Source organism: Cebus imitator, unplaced genomic scaffold (assembly GCF_001604975.1).
Source record: "Cebus imitator isolate Cc_AM_T3 unplaced genomic scaffold, Cebus_imitator-1.0 Scaffold36, whole genome shotgun sequence".
In the NCBI taxonomy this organism is placed as follows: Eukaryota; Metazoa; Chordata; class Mammalia; order Primates; family Cebidae; genus Cebus; species Cebus imitator.
This window is the reverse complement of record NW_016107351.1, coordinates 2,908,967-2,922,931: the sequence shown is the minus strand read 5'-3', so window position 1 is coordinate 2,922,931 and position 13,965 is coordinate 2,908,967. Positions and strand designations below refer to the sequence as shown.

The following is a 13,965-nucleotide window of genomic DNA, read 5'->3' as shown; positions in this document are numbered from 1 at the left end:
AAGTATTCTTTCTTTCTTTATTATAAATTTCTTCTTTCTTTTTAGACAGGGGATCTTGTTCTATTGCCCAGGCTGGAGTACATGGTGCAATCATGACTCACTGCAGCCTCAATCTCCTGGGCCACCGTGCCCAGCTTTGTTTTTCCGAGACAGGGTCTTGCTCTGTCACCCAGGCCGGAGTGCAGTGGTGGGATCATAGCTCAATGCAGCCTTGACCTCCTGGACTCAAGCAGTCCTCCCTTCTCAGCCTCCCATGGTGTTGGGATTTCAGGCATGGGCCACTGAACCTAGCCTTGCCATAGTTTTTTTTTTTCTTGTTCTAGAAGCCTTCTCTTGGTCAGCATCAGTTTATAGCTTTGCATGCCATGTTGTGTTTGAGAAGAACTGAAATTTCCAGCATAGGAATGTTGGGTAACCCACTGTTTCCTATTCATTCCCAGAGACTTACATCATGATGGCGTTCTTGTTGAAGGCAGTGCCGTCATTTCCAAGAAGCACCTGGATAAACATATTCCTTATAAGTATGTCATTTGTAAGGACGAGGGCTCTACTGAGTACGAGTTCATCTACAAGGCCCCGCAGAAGGACAGGGAGTACGTCAACCGTTGTCTCTACATAAAATCTTCCCTTCTGTCGGGCTCAGGAGGTAAGTCATGGCAGCAGGCTCTGCTCACCCCTCCGGACTGCAGGTGCCAGGCCTGTGGGACTGGACGCGTCTCTCTGGAGAGCGCAGATTTTGCCTGGGGTGAGGTCCTCTTTGCTCTGCATTGGCCCCGCCCCAGCCATGAGGTTCAGTGGCATTGACTTTGGGTAGTGTCTCTGGTTGGTTAAAGACGTGTTGGCCTCTCTTTTGAGCTCCTTGTGACTTACCCACTCACTTGCAGGAGGAAACATGGAAAGGATTGTTTGTTTGTTTGAGACAGAGTCTCGCTCTGCCATTCATGCTGGAGTGCAGTGGTGTGATCTCTGCTCACTGCGACCTCCGCCTCCCAGGGTCAAGCAATTCTCCTGCCACAGCCTCCCGAGTAGCTGGGACTACAGAAGCCTGCTACAACACCTTGCTTATTTTTCTATTTTTCATAGAGATGGGGTTTCACCATGTTGGTCAGGCTGGTCTCGAACTCCTGACCTCAGGTGATCCGCCCGCCTCGGCCTCCCAAAGTGCTGGAATCACAGGCATGAGCCACGGCACCCGGCCGGTCTACAGGGTTTTGATGGTCTTGGGTACACTCTTGTTCTGTCTGTCCCTCTTAGACTGGCATCAGTACGATGACATAGTTTGTATGAGGCCTACTGGGAAATTTTGGAAATTACTGAACCACATCACAAACGGGAAGAAGAAGGACGTGGTGAAGGGGAAGCAGATTGCCTCCGCGGTCATGCTGGACAGCATCTTCAGCATCCTGCAGGCCTGGGACACCATCAATCTGAACAGCTTCTTCACCCAGTTCCAGCAGTTTTACTTTGTCATGCGAGAGCCTATGATTTATGAAGGAGGTCCACAGCCGTGGACCGCTTTGCAGTATGGGGAGAAAGAGGTATCAGGCTTGCCACCCGCTGCTCTGCCTTCTGGGCAGGGGCCTCACCTGACCTGCTAGTGGCCAGATGACCGCTTGACTCTGGGCCAGGATGCAGATGGGAGTGTGTGGAACTTTCTGACCTTTTATCCTACCACTGCCTCTCAGGATTTCTCTGCCACCCCCCTTTTCCTCCTTTTCCTGGGTGTAATCTGAGCCCTGCCCCAGCACCTGTCCTGAGTCCTCCCCTGGCCTTGGAGAGGGAGTGGGAGGAACGTGGGACCCTCCCTCACCGCACCTCCCCCAACACGGCGGTGCAGCCTGGAGCTGTTTGTGAGGTGAAGCTGAGCCCTGCTGAGCCTCAGGGGCCCTGCCTGAGCCCTCAGGCCAGGGTGTTGGCTGCACCACGGCTGCTCCTCGGGCTCCTGCAGGTGCGGTGGGGGCACGGATGGGGCCTGCGGGCTCAGCTGTGGTGCTGCGGCAGGTCTGGACAGCTCCAGTGACTTCATGCATCTTCCTTTCCTCCCACCATCAGGTGAAGGAAGACCTGTGGAACTATCTGAAAAAGCAGATGGCACCATTTCTGGACAGAAGTGGGGACCATTTGCCTGGAGACTGCCCAGTGAGGAGCAAATTGAAAATGGGCCTGATTGTCCTTTTTATCGTGGAAAAATTGGATTTTTCCTTACCAGAAGACGACCTGGACACCGTGTGTCACCTCCTGGCCTCAGACGCCAGCTCGCCGGCTGAGCTTCACGATGACCTAAGCCACATCCTTGAGACAGCTCAGGGGTATAGTTTTTATTTTTTGTCAAAATGTTTTTATAGCTATTTTAATATTTTCTCTGATTGCAAAAATAAGTGCTTGACTAGATTGGCTGAAAGCACGCGGGGAAGAAATAAAGCCCGCGATTTTACTCACTGCGCTCACTTCAGCAGCTTCCTGTCTTATTTGTAATTTTATGATATTCTGTCGTCTTGGAATATCCTGCCTTTTCTGTTGTTGTTGTTCAGACGGCGTCTCACTCTGTGGCCCAGGCTGGAGTGCAGTGGCGCGATCTCGGCTCACTGCTGCTTCCGCCTCTCAGGTTCAGGCAGTTCTGCTTCAGCCCCCTCAGCAGCAGGGACTACAGGCGCACGCCACCACCCCCGACTAATTTTTGTATTCTTAGTAGAGATGGGTTTTTGCTGTTTTGGCCAGGCTGGTCTTGAACTCCTGACCTCAAGTGATCTGCCTGCCTCGGCCTCCCTAAGTGCTGGGATTGCAGGCGTGAGCCACCGCGCCAGGTCTGAATACCCTGCTTTTTAAAGCTTCGTGTCATACCATGAACACACTCCGTGTGTGCGTATTTAGGAGGTCGTGGTGCGATGCCGGGCCTGAACACATCGGCTCAAGAACATCTGCAGAAGCACCGTGACGTCTGTCCGTGCCCCTGCCTGTGCTGTGTCAGTTCAGGAAACACGGTGTGCTGTCCTGGGCATGAAAGGTTTGGTGCTGAGAAGGCGATGGCTTTGACCGGGCGGGAAGACCTGCTCAGAACCCAGCGAGCTCTGATGGGCACAGTCTCCCAGCATTTGCTCTGCGTGTGTTGATTTTTTGTTTGTTTATTTTTTTGAGACAGAGTCTTGCTCTGTCACCCAAGCTGGAGTGCAGTGGCGTGATCTTAGCTCACTGCAACCTCCACCTCTTGGATTTAAACAACTCTTCTGTCTCAGCCTCCCAAGAAGCTGGGACTATAGGTGTGCGCCACCATGCCCAGCTAATTTTTGTATTTTTAGTAGAGATGGGATTTCACCATGTTGGCCAGGCTGGTCTCGAACTCCTAACCCTGTGATCTGCCCACCTCGGCCTCCCAAAGTGCTGGGATTACAGGTGTGAGCCACCACACCCAGCCTACATGCTTTGATTTGAACTCAAGAATGACACTAGGTAGCTTTTCCTGATCAGCACGTGTTATCATGACATCTATTTCTTGGTTTTACACATTTATTTATTTGTTGTTTTAAGATAGGGTCTTACTCTGTGCCCCCAGGCTGGAGTGCAGTGGAGCAATCACGGCTCACTGCAGCCTCACCCTCCCGGGCTCAGGTGGCTCTCTCACTGCAGCCTCCGGAGTAGCCAGGACTACAGAGGCACACCGCCACTTCCAGCTAGTTTTTGTATTTATTGTAGGGACGGGGTTTTGCCGTGTTACCACGGCGGTGTTGACTCCTGAGCTGAAGTGATCCGCCCGCCTTGGCCTCCCACGGTGCTGGGATTATAGGCAGGAGCTACGGTGCCTGGCCTGGTTTTACAAATATAAAACACCTGACTATACAGTGCACATTTTGACAGAGGAGGAATGGCGGCAAGGCAGTGTACAAAGTTAGTTCCAGGGTTTCAAACATAAAGACTCGTGAATATATTCTGACTGTGGGAGATTCACAGGTGTTCTGTGTAGGCTCACCCCTTACATTTAAAAAGTTGTGTTGGGCTGGGTGCGGTGGTGGCTCACACCTTTGGGAGGCCAGGGCGGGCAGATCACAAGGTCAGGAGATCAAGACCATCCTGGCCAACATGGTGAAACCCTGCCTCTACTAAAAATACACAAATTAGCTGGGTGTGTTGGTGCGCGCCTGTAGTCCCAGCTACTCGGGAGGCAGAAGCTGCACTGAGCCGAGATTTCGTCACTGCACCCCAGCCTGGACGACAGAGCAAGGCTCCATCTCAAAAAAAAAAAAAAAAAGTTGTTTTGTCCAGGCACGGTGGCTCACACCTGTAATCCCAGCGCTTTGGGAGGCTGAGGTGGGAGGATTGCTTGGGACCAGGAGGTTGGGATCAGCCTGGGAAACAAAAATTAAAATACGAAATTTCTCCGGCCTACATGGTGAAACCTCATCTCTACTAAACATACAAAGAGTTAACCAGGCGTGGTGGTATGCACCTGTAGTCCCACTTACTCGGGAGGCTGAGACAGGAAAATCGCTTGAACCCTGGAGGCAGAGGCTGCAATGAGCCGAGATCGCGCAATTGCACTCCAGCCTGGGTGACAGAGCGAGACTCAGTCTCAAAAACAAAAAATTGAGCTGGGTGTGGTGGTGCACCTGTAATTTCAGCCCTGGAGAGGCAGAGCTCGCATGCTGGCATTATAGGGGCACCACCGCAGGAGGACCTCCCGAGCCCAAGCGTTCGAGGTTGCAGTGATCCGCGATCACACCACAGCACTGTCTCGATGACAGCGAGACCCTGTCTCTAAGCAATAAAAATATTTTTTACAAGCTGCTTTCTATTTAGATTTACCGTTGCCAGATGGCCTGCGTTCAGATCCCAGCCCTGAATGGCAGGACCCTGTGTTGACTGCTTAGCCAGGACCCCTGCACCTGAGATTCCTCCCCTGCCCTGGGAGTTTGTGGTGGGGATTCAGTGAGGGCTTGGCTGGGGCTGAGGGAAGCCATGTGCCCTGTGCTGGTTACTCTGCTCAGGCGCGTTGGGGTGCTCCTCCTGCTCTGTGTGCGTGGTGATTGCTTCCCGTTGGGACGTCAGACCCCCAGGGAGACAACCCCCTGGCCGACAGCTCACTTTGGGATCTTTATTCCCTTCCAGGTGGCGTGAGTGCCTGATGAAACTGTGCCTGAGGTGCGTAGACAGAAGGCTGTGCCTCTGGATGGGCGCCCTGCCTGTCCTACACTGCTGTAAGGAGCCGGCACCACGGCCCAAGGACCCCTGGAGCCAGCCTGAGGACACCTGGGCTGCCCTGGAAGGAATCCCCTTCTCACAGTGGCGGGAGCAAATGCTAGCCCCGTAAGTGGTAGAGTTGTACTTACCCACGTGAATCTGGGAAGAATGACCCCTGTGCTGTGTGCCTGGAGTCCCGGCGGGCTCTGCAGTGAATCCATCCCTCATTCTAATGGCAGAGCTAACACATGCTCTTCTAACATTTTAAGACATCAAAACTATCAAGAATAGGCTGGGCCCAGTGGTTTACGCCTATAATTCCAGCACTTTGGGAGACCAAGGCGGCTGGATCACCTGCGGTCAGGAGTTCGAGACCAGGCTGGCCAACATGGTGAAACCCCATCTCTACTAAAAAAAAAATTTAGCCGGGCGTGGTGGCACGCGCCTATAACCCCAGCTACTCAGGAGGCTGGAGCAGGAGAATCCCTTGAACCTGGGAGATGGAGGTTGCAGTGTGCTGGGATTGTGCCATCGCACTCCAGCCTGGGTGACAGAGTGAGACTCTGTCTCAAAAAAAAAAAAAAACTATCAAAGATACAAAATGTGCTGGGTAGGGTGGCTCATGCCTGTAATCCCAGCACTTTGGGAGGCCAAGGCGGGTGGATCACAAGGTCAGAAGATCGAGACCGTCCTGGTTAACATGGTAAAGCATTGTCTTGACTGAAAATAATAAAAATACAAAAAATTACCTGGGTGTGGTGGCATGCGCCTATAGTCCCAGCTACTCTGGAGGCTGAGGCAGGAGAATTGCTTAAATCCGGGAGGCGGAGGTTGCAGTGAGCCGAGATCACGCCACTACACTCCAGCCTGGCGACAGAGTGAGACTCAGTCTAAAAAAAAATAAAGTAAAAAATAAAAGAATACAAAAATGACCTGTAACCCCAGAGATAGCCGTAGTTAGCATGGCAGCATACATGTTTTTGATTTTTTCCAGATTTGGATTCGTGGATGTTTTATGTACACAGCTACAAATGACATATTTTTATTCTGGCTTACAACCTGCTTATTCCTCTTAACGGTATACTTTGTGAACAACTTTTTCTTTTTCTTGTCTTTTCTTTTCTTTTCTTTTTTTTTTTTAGGTGGAGTCTTGCTCTGTCACCCAGGCTGGAGTGCAGTGGCATGATCTTGACTCACTGCAACCTCCGCCTCCCGGGTTCAAGCGATTCTCCTGCCTCAGCCTCCTGAGTGGCTGGGATTATAGGCGCACACCACCACACCCAGCTAATTTTTGTATTTTTAGTAGAGATGGAGTTTCACCATGTTGGCCAGGCTGGTCTTGATCTCTTGACCTTGTGATCTGCCTGCCTTGGCCTCCCAAAGTGCTGGGATTACAGCGGTGAGCCACCGCGCCTGGCCATTAAGTTAATTCTCAATAAGCTGTTCTGTGCTTTTCATTTGATTCACTACATACTTTTGTTTTCCACATAGCTTTTATTTTATCTTTAAAGTAGAGACAGGGCCTCACTGGGTTTCCCAGGCTGGTTTTGAGCTTCTCGGCTCAAGTGATCCTCCCACCTCTGCCTCCCCAAGTGTTGGGATTACAGGCATGAGTCACTGTGCCCCGTTCCAAGTAGTGTTTAAGTCATTTTTGAAACTGGGACTGCTTCTATCGCTCCAGCACTGTTTTCCTCCGTCTTCCCTCGCTGATCTCACTGCTTCTCTTTTCTCTGTCCCGATTTCTTACTCAGGAGTTCATTACTTCAGCTTATGGACAGTAAGAGGCATTTGCTGAACATCGACGAGCCTCTCTTCCGATCCTGGTTTAGTCTGTTGCCTCTGAGTCACCTGGCTCAGTATATGGGGAACTTCATTGAGCACTTGAGGCCTTTTCCTGCTCATGTCCTGGACTGCTTTCTGGGGACTTACTACCGGCTGCGGGGACTTAAGGAAATCTCCTACTTGAATCGGGAGGTTTGTGTCTGAATTCGCCTCTGGGGTCCTGGCTTAGCAAAAGCAGACTGGTTAGTTAACAGGGAGAGATTAGGGCTCTTTTTCATAATAAACAGACAGTCTGGAGAGCCGTGACTGCTCATCCCTTGTTAGGGGTAGAGGTTGAGTTCCTTGAGCTTCTTCTGTTTCGGTAAATAGTGTTCAAGGAGACAATAACCTTTGTTCATTGTGACTGTGGAAGGTGGGATGGGAAGGGTTCTTCATAGTTGCCATTGTTCCTTTCACATTTTTTGGGCGGAAAAAATGATATGAGTATAAATCCTGAGTTTTATCTGTGAAAGACATAAGATTAGCATCTGAGCACCTTCGAGTTTGTTTGTAGGAAGAAAAACATGCATACGAAATTGATGCTGGATTTTTTTCAGCTCTGGTTCAGCAATGCCAGCGGCGTCATGGTTATGCCTTCTGACCTGTTTCTGTTCTCTTCACTGCCTTAGGATGTTCTGGACATTTTAAAAACGCTGTTGCACCTCTTGGACGCTTACCAGGACGAGTAAGTAGAAAGCGGAATGCGATCTCTCCCTCACATCGGCCCCCGGGGGCTTCCTGTGACCCCCATAATTAGCTGTGCCCCACAGTTGCTGTTGCAACAGCAAGGTCATAAATTAATATGTGGCCCACTGCTCTTCACAAGTTATTAATGTAGTTGTCTGTTTTGTTTGTTTGGTTTTGTTTTTTGAGACACTCACCCAGGCTGGACTGCAGTGTTGAGATCTCGACTCACTGCTACCTCCACCTCCCTGTTCAAATGATCCTCCGGACTCAGCCTCCTAAGTAGCTAGGATTACAGGTGCCTGCCACCACACCCAGCTAATTTTTTTGTTTTTGTTTTTGAGACAGAATTTTGATCTTGTTGCCCAGGCTGGAGTGCAATGGTGCGATCTCGGCTCACTGCAACCTCTGCCTCCCAGGTTCAAGCGATTCTCCTGCGCGATTCTCCTGCCTCAGCCTCACAAGTAGCTGGGATTACAGGCACACCACCATGCCCAGCTCATTTAGTGTTTTTAGTAGAGATGGAGTTTCTCCATGTTGGTCAGGCTGGTCTCGAACTCCTGACCTCATGATCTGCCCACCTCAGCCTCCCAAAGTGCTGAGATTACAGGTGTGAGCCACCGCCCCCAGCTGTCTTTTGTTTGTTTGGGTTTTTTGTTGTTGTTGTTTTTAAGAGGAAATAATAGATATCAGCTGCTAAGATTTGGGTGTCTCTCCCTCTGGTCTTTTTTACTGTGTATTTTCCCAGTTACTTGTAAATGGTCATGATACTGCATATGCATGGTGGGCGTTCCGCATTTTTTTAAACACTTAGTTTAAGATAAAAATCAAAGGTAGCTTTATATGATTATCTGAAATCATTTGCTCCTGCAAATTTGTGTGACCTCTGCTACCCTGAGGGGCCAGCAGACAGAATGCAGAACCACTGAAATGTGCCCTCGAGGGATGGGATGCGTGTTCTCTGACCGGCTGGGGCATTTCCAGTCTTTGTTCACGTCCACGTCTCTGCTGATGTTGATCCAGCACCTGTGACTTCAGGGTTCCCCCCACAGCCTTCCCCCACCCACTGTGTGTCACAGCCTCAGCCCAGGGAGTCCTTTATCACACTGCCTTCCCAGCCTCATCCTGCCAACTTTTCTTCTGTGTCCCTCCTGATTCTCCTCCCATGTCCCTGCTCTGTCCATGTGTCCCTCAGAAAACACAAAACCCCGTCTCAGCAGACCTGGAGCCAGTTCCGCACCGGCTGCAGGCTCTTCTGCTATTTCTTTCTCTTCCTCACGCCTGTCTGTTTCTTTCTGAATGTTTTTTCAAATTTATGTCGTGTTTTAACGTCTAGTAATAAACATCCCTTGCTTTTTCACATCCCGGAGTGCAGAGGAGAGTTTGGGCTTGCTCTGGCTAGAACAGTTCAGACTACAGAGGCAAAACACGCGGGCCTCGCTTCCTTGTTATCTTAGCCACAAGGTCAGGAGTGATTGAGATTTTCCAGATGTTAACTCAGATAAGGGGAAACAAACGCCCTCTTGGTGGTCATTGCAAAGGAAGGGGCTGGTCATCGATCGTAGTTACCGTTGTCCGGCTTCTCCTAAATCCTTGCGGGATTTCTCTGAACTCTTTGTGGGGCAGGATTTCCCAGGAGGCCTTGTTACCGTCCTACCTGACTGTGTGCCTGAAACTCCATGAAGCTGTCTGCAGCATTATAAAGACGGTGAAGTTTTACGAGCTGGTGGCCTTATCTGCCGAGATTGTCTGCAGGATGATTATAGTTCTGCCTCTGCTGGTAAGTGGAGTCAACACACAAAGTATCACACCCAGGATAGGGGTGGGATTTGGACATAAACAGACTGATTCTGGATGCTGGGATGAGATGGAGTGGGGGATTCTGTCATCGGACATTTCTTGGGTACCTCCTTGATGCTGGGTTCCATTCTGGGCATGGGGGTGTCCTCGCCCTCCTGCCTTCTCGTGGGAGGGAGGCAGAGCGTTAACAATGTGTGGCCGCCAGCTGGCCATGGGGAGACCAGAGAGCTGGCGCAGGGCCTGGAGGTCAGGCAGAAGACGACGTTTCTTTTTTTTCTTTTTTTTTTTTTGAGACGGAGTTTCGCTCTTGTTACCCAGGCTGGAGTGCAATGGCGCGATCTCTGCTCACCGCAACCTCCACCTCCTGGGTTCAGGCAATTCTCCTGCCTCAGCCTCCTGAGTAGCTGGAATTACAGGCATGTGCCACCATGCCCAGCTAATTTTTTGTATTTTTAGTAGAGATGGGGTTTCACCATGTTGACCAGGATGGTCTCGATCTCTTGACCTCATGATCCACCCGCCTCGGCCTCCCACAGTGCTGGGATTACAGGCGTGAGCCACCGCGCCCGGCTGACATTTCTTTTTTCTTGATTCTGTTGTTTGCAGATAACTATGGGGACCATTTTCCTCCCAAAATGTCCAAACATGGGCTTGCCCACCTGATTGTTCTCCTTTACATTGTCACTTGAATATGGTAACAAAGGCCATAGCACCTGCCATCCGTTCCCCGCTGCAGGCCACATCCCAGGTCCCATTGCAGGATGGGCCTGCTCCTCCGTCCCAAAGGGAGCCGCTGTGGTGACTTCTCCCGTGGGTCAGCGTGGCCTGTCTCCGAGCTTGACCTTTCTCTGTCCGGCTTTCCCCGCTCAGTGCTGTGCCTCTGAGCTCCATCTGCCTGGCTGCAGGGATCAGTAATTCCTTTTTGTCTCCGTGCAGCTTCCACCTACTTGAGTTCATGAGCTTCAGTCTGAAAGTGATGTAAGATGTAATATTTAGACTGATCATTTGTTTTTGTTCTTTTTTTTTTTCTTGAGACGGAGTTTCACTCTGTCACCCAGGCTGCAGTGCAGTGGCACAATCTCATCTCACTGCAACCTCCACCTCCCAGGTTCAAGTGATTCTCCTGCCTCTGCCTCCCAAGCGGCTAGGACTACAGGTGTGTGCCACCACGCCCAGCTAATTTTTGTATTTTTAGCAGAGACGGGGTTTCACCATGTTGGCCAGGCTGGTCTTGAACTTGTGACCTCAGGTGATCTGCCCTCCTTTGCCTCCCAAAGTACTGGGATGGCAGGCATGAGCCACTGCTCTCGACCTGATCTGTCTTTTTTTTGGAGATGGAGTTTCACTCTGTGGCCCAGGCTGGAGGGCAGTGGTGCAACCTCGACTCACTGCAACTCCTGCCTCCTTGGTTCAAACAGTTCTCAGCCTCAGCTTCCCGAGTAGCTGGGATTACAGGCGCCTGCCACCTTGCCTGGCTAATTTTTGTATTTTTAGTAGAGACAGGGTTTCACCATGTTGGCCAGGCTGGTCTCAAACTGACCTCAAGTGATCCACCCACCTCAGGCCTCCCAAAGCGCAGGGATTACAGGCGTGAGCCACCACTCCTGGCTTTTTCTTTTTCTTTTTTTTTTTGATGTGGAGCCTCACTCTGACTCCCAGGCTGGAGGACAGTGGTATAGTCTTAGCTCACTGCAACCTCTGCCTCCGTGTTCAAGCAGTTCCCTGCCTCAGCCTCCCGAGTAGCTGGGATTACAGGCATTAGCCACCATACCCAGCTAATTTTTGTATTTTTCGTAGAGACAGAGTTTCAGTATCTTGGCCAGGCTTGAACTCCTGACCTCGTGATCCACCTGCCTCAGGCTCCCAAAGTGCTGGGATTACAGGCATGAGCCACTGTGCTGGGCCAATCATTTGTTTTTGGACCTTACTGCAAATCAGAACTGTGACGTTAATGATAGAAAACAATTCAGTGTATCTTTTAACTTTCTTCCTTTCAGTTATCTTGAGTTAAAATACCACAGACACAATTTAGGAATAAATATTATTGGTAAGATGATCACATGCTCCAGACTGGCTGCTATTTAAACCATCCCAGGCGGCTGCCAACTTCCAAATTAAGGAATTTGTTAGTTACTTAGGATATATTTTCTATAGAAATAACTTTCTTAAATGTTGGCTGGGATCTCACATCAAGCCTAATCCATATTACGGACAACATACTCTACCTGTGCCGTAAAAGGAAACCATAAAAAAAGAATAATAAAACTTTGCAATACTAAAATTAAACAAAGCAAAAATGCATGTGCGTGCTGAAGCAGCTTTTGGGTGGCTGCTGCCGTGACGGCTCCAGGCTTGATGGGACACTTGGGGAACGAGGTGCGCATGTCAGGCTCCGGAGCGGATGTGCAGCCCCCGGGCGGTCACTCAGGTTGTTTTTATTGGTCATGGCTGCTCAGCCTGTGCCGCTGGATTATTCTAGAAGGAGCGGTGCCATTGGGGGACCTTTAGCAGTGCCTGTTTCGTTTCCCGCCTGCCGCCCCTCCCCCTGCGTGATGTGCTCTGGCCGCCCCGTGCCCAGCCCTCCCTGCGGGCTCTCTCTTTCTCTTCCACAGCAGCACCTGCATCCCGGCCCCTCTTACATGCTTTGAAAGCTCCTGTCTGCATCTTCCCGTCCTGGCCCTTCCCAGGGCTGGTGACACTGTGTGTCCCTGCCTGTGGCGGGCACCTCCTCTCTCCTACTCTCGGGCTGCCCCCTCCATCAGCAGCCCGTCCACTTGCCTAGCACGTCTTCGCTGCCTCAAGGCACGGGCCACTCAGAGCTACCAGTGAGCACCTGAGCGCATCCAGGTTCTGTGGCTCTGACACTTGCACCATGTGTGGGGCTGTGCTTAAGAAAAAGGCCACACACACGCCGGGCACGGCAGCTCACGCCTGCCATCCCAGCACCTCGGGAGGCTGAGGCGGGCATCACCTGAGGTCAGGAGTTTGAGACCGGCCTGCCCAATGTGGCGAAAATACGTCTCTACTAAAAAATACAAAACTTAGCCAGGCGTGGTGGTGGGAGCTTGTAATCCCAGCTGCTTGGGAGGCTGAGGCGGGAGAATCACCTGAACCTGGGAGGGAAGGTTGCAGTGAGCTGAGATTGTGCCACTGCACTCCAGCCTGAGAGACAGAGAGAGACTCTGTCTCAAAAAAAAAAAAAAAAGAAAGAAAGAAAAAGAAAAAGACCACACACAAATCTGGGACTGTGGGTCCCTCCCAGGAGGACGCAGGCCCTGTTCACTGGCCCGTATGCTTCCTGGGAAGTGCTTCTGAGAAGGAAAGGGGGAGGAGGGGGAGGCGTGGGGGAGGAAGAGGAGGGAGGAAGGGGAAGGCAGGGGAGAGAGAAGGGAGGCATACAGGAGGCCTTGAGCCCAGGGGAAGAGGACTTTTCCCATGGGTCTGGGGGGTCTGGCATAGCACACTGGGAAGAGAACCCGGGTTTATCTCTGGGTCAGGAGCCTGGCCGTCTCCTGTGTCTGAGGAGCAGGCTGGGAGTCTGCAGGGCCCCCTCTCGGCCTGCTCTTCCCCCTGGGTCTCCTGGGCACAGCCTGGGAGCCTGCTCATTGGCAGGACAGAGGCTGCCTGGGCCTGCAGGGAAGGACACAGACGCCGTTCCCTCCCTCCCTCCCTCCCTCTTTTCTCCCATATCACCCACATTCAGGGTGAACCCAGAAACCCCGGGGAGCAGAAGTGCTTTGAGAAGGGGGCTTCTGCCAAGGCCTGCCGCCCCTCTAGCCAGCGCAGCCTCTCCTTGAGCGGCCCGTGCCAGCAGAGAGGAGTGGGGGTGTGTGGCATCTCGCCGGGAACCTGAGTCCACAGCCGAGGATGACTAACTCTCCCTCTTGTGTGACAACAGGATTCTGCAGGACAGGGAGATGAAACTGGAAATCATTCAGTCCAAAGAGTTTTCCAAGGGACCCTTGCCGTTACGAAAAGGTGGCTCCGAGGAGTTTTTACAAGGAACATGCTCGTATATTCAGGTGTTTCATTCACGTACTCCGAGGAAATGGAGGTAAGCGTTGCTGAAGGCTTCTGGGTAGGGATGTGAATGATTGTGGTTCCTCGTGACCACAAATCACAGGGTACAGGCTACTGGCCAGGGCCAGTTGTCGGCCTTCACCTGAGCCTCAGTTCTTCATCTACAACATGGAGTCGCTCCTGTCTACCTGGCAGGGTGGCTCTGAGGCAGACAGATGCCAGGTGCAAAGTGCTGCTGCACTGCCTGGTGTCCCTGGCTGGGCACAGTCCCTGTGGTGGTAGAGGTGTGGTGGTGATGGTGATGCAGGTGATGGTGGAGGTGATGGTGGCGATGGTAGTGATGGAGGTGATGGTGGTGATGATGATGGTCTGGAGGAGTTGGTGGTGGTAATGGAGGTGGTGTTAGAGATGATGGAGGTGGTGGTGATGATGGAGGTGGTGGCGATGGTGGAGGTGGTGGAGGTGATG

General features: G+C 51.6%; 1 protein-coding gene across 1 annotated transcript in view; it reads left to right on the top strand.

The window, feature by feature from the left end:
• RNF213 (ring finger protein 213) overlaps nt 1-13,965 on the top strand; it is a 115,812-nt gene that overhangs the window by 30,950 nt on the left and 70,897 nt on the right. Inside the window, exons 7-14 of the mRNA XM_037737260.1 lie at nt 441-646; nt 1,255-1,538; nt 2,053-2,309; nt 5,101-5,298; nt 6,924-7,146; nt 7,623-7,678; nt 9,304-9,457; nt 13,376-13,531. Coding sequence (XP_037593188.1) covers nt 441-646; nt 1,255-1,538; nt 2,053-2,309; nt 5,101-5,298; nt 6,924-7,146; nt 7,623-7,678; nt 9,304-9,457; nt 13,376-13,531 — 1,534 coding nt within the window. The remainder of the gene's footprint in view (nt 1-440; nt 647-1,254; nt 1,539-2,052; nt 2,310-5,100; nt 5,299-6,923; nt 7,147-7,622; nt 7,679-9,303; nt 9,458-13,375; nt 13,532-13,965) is intronic.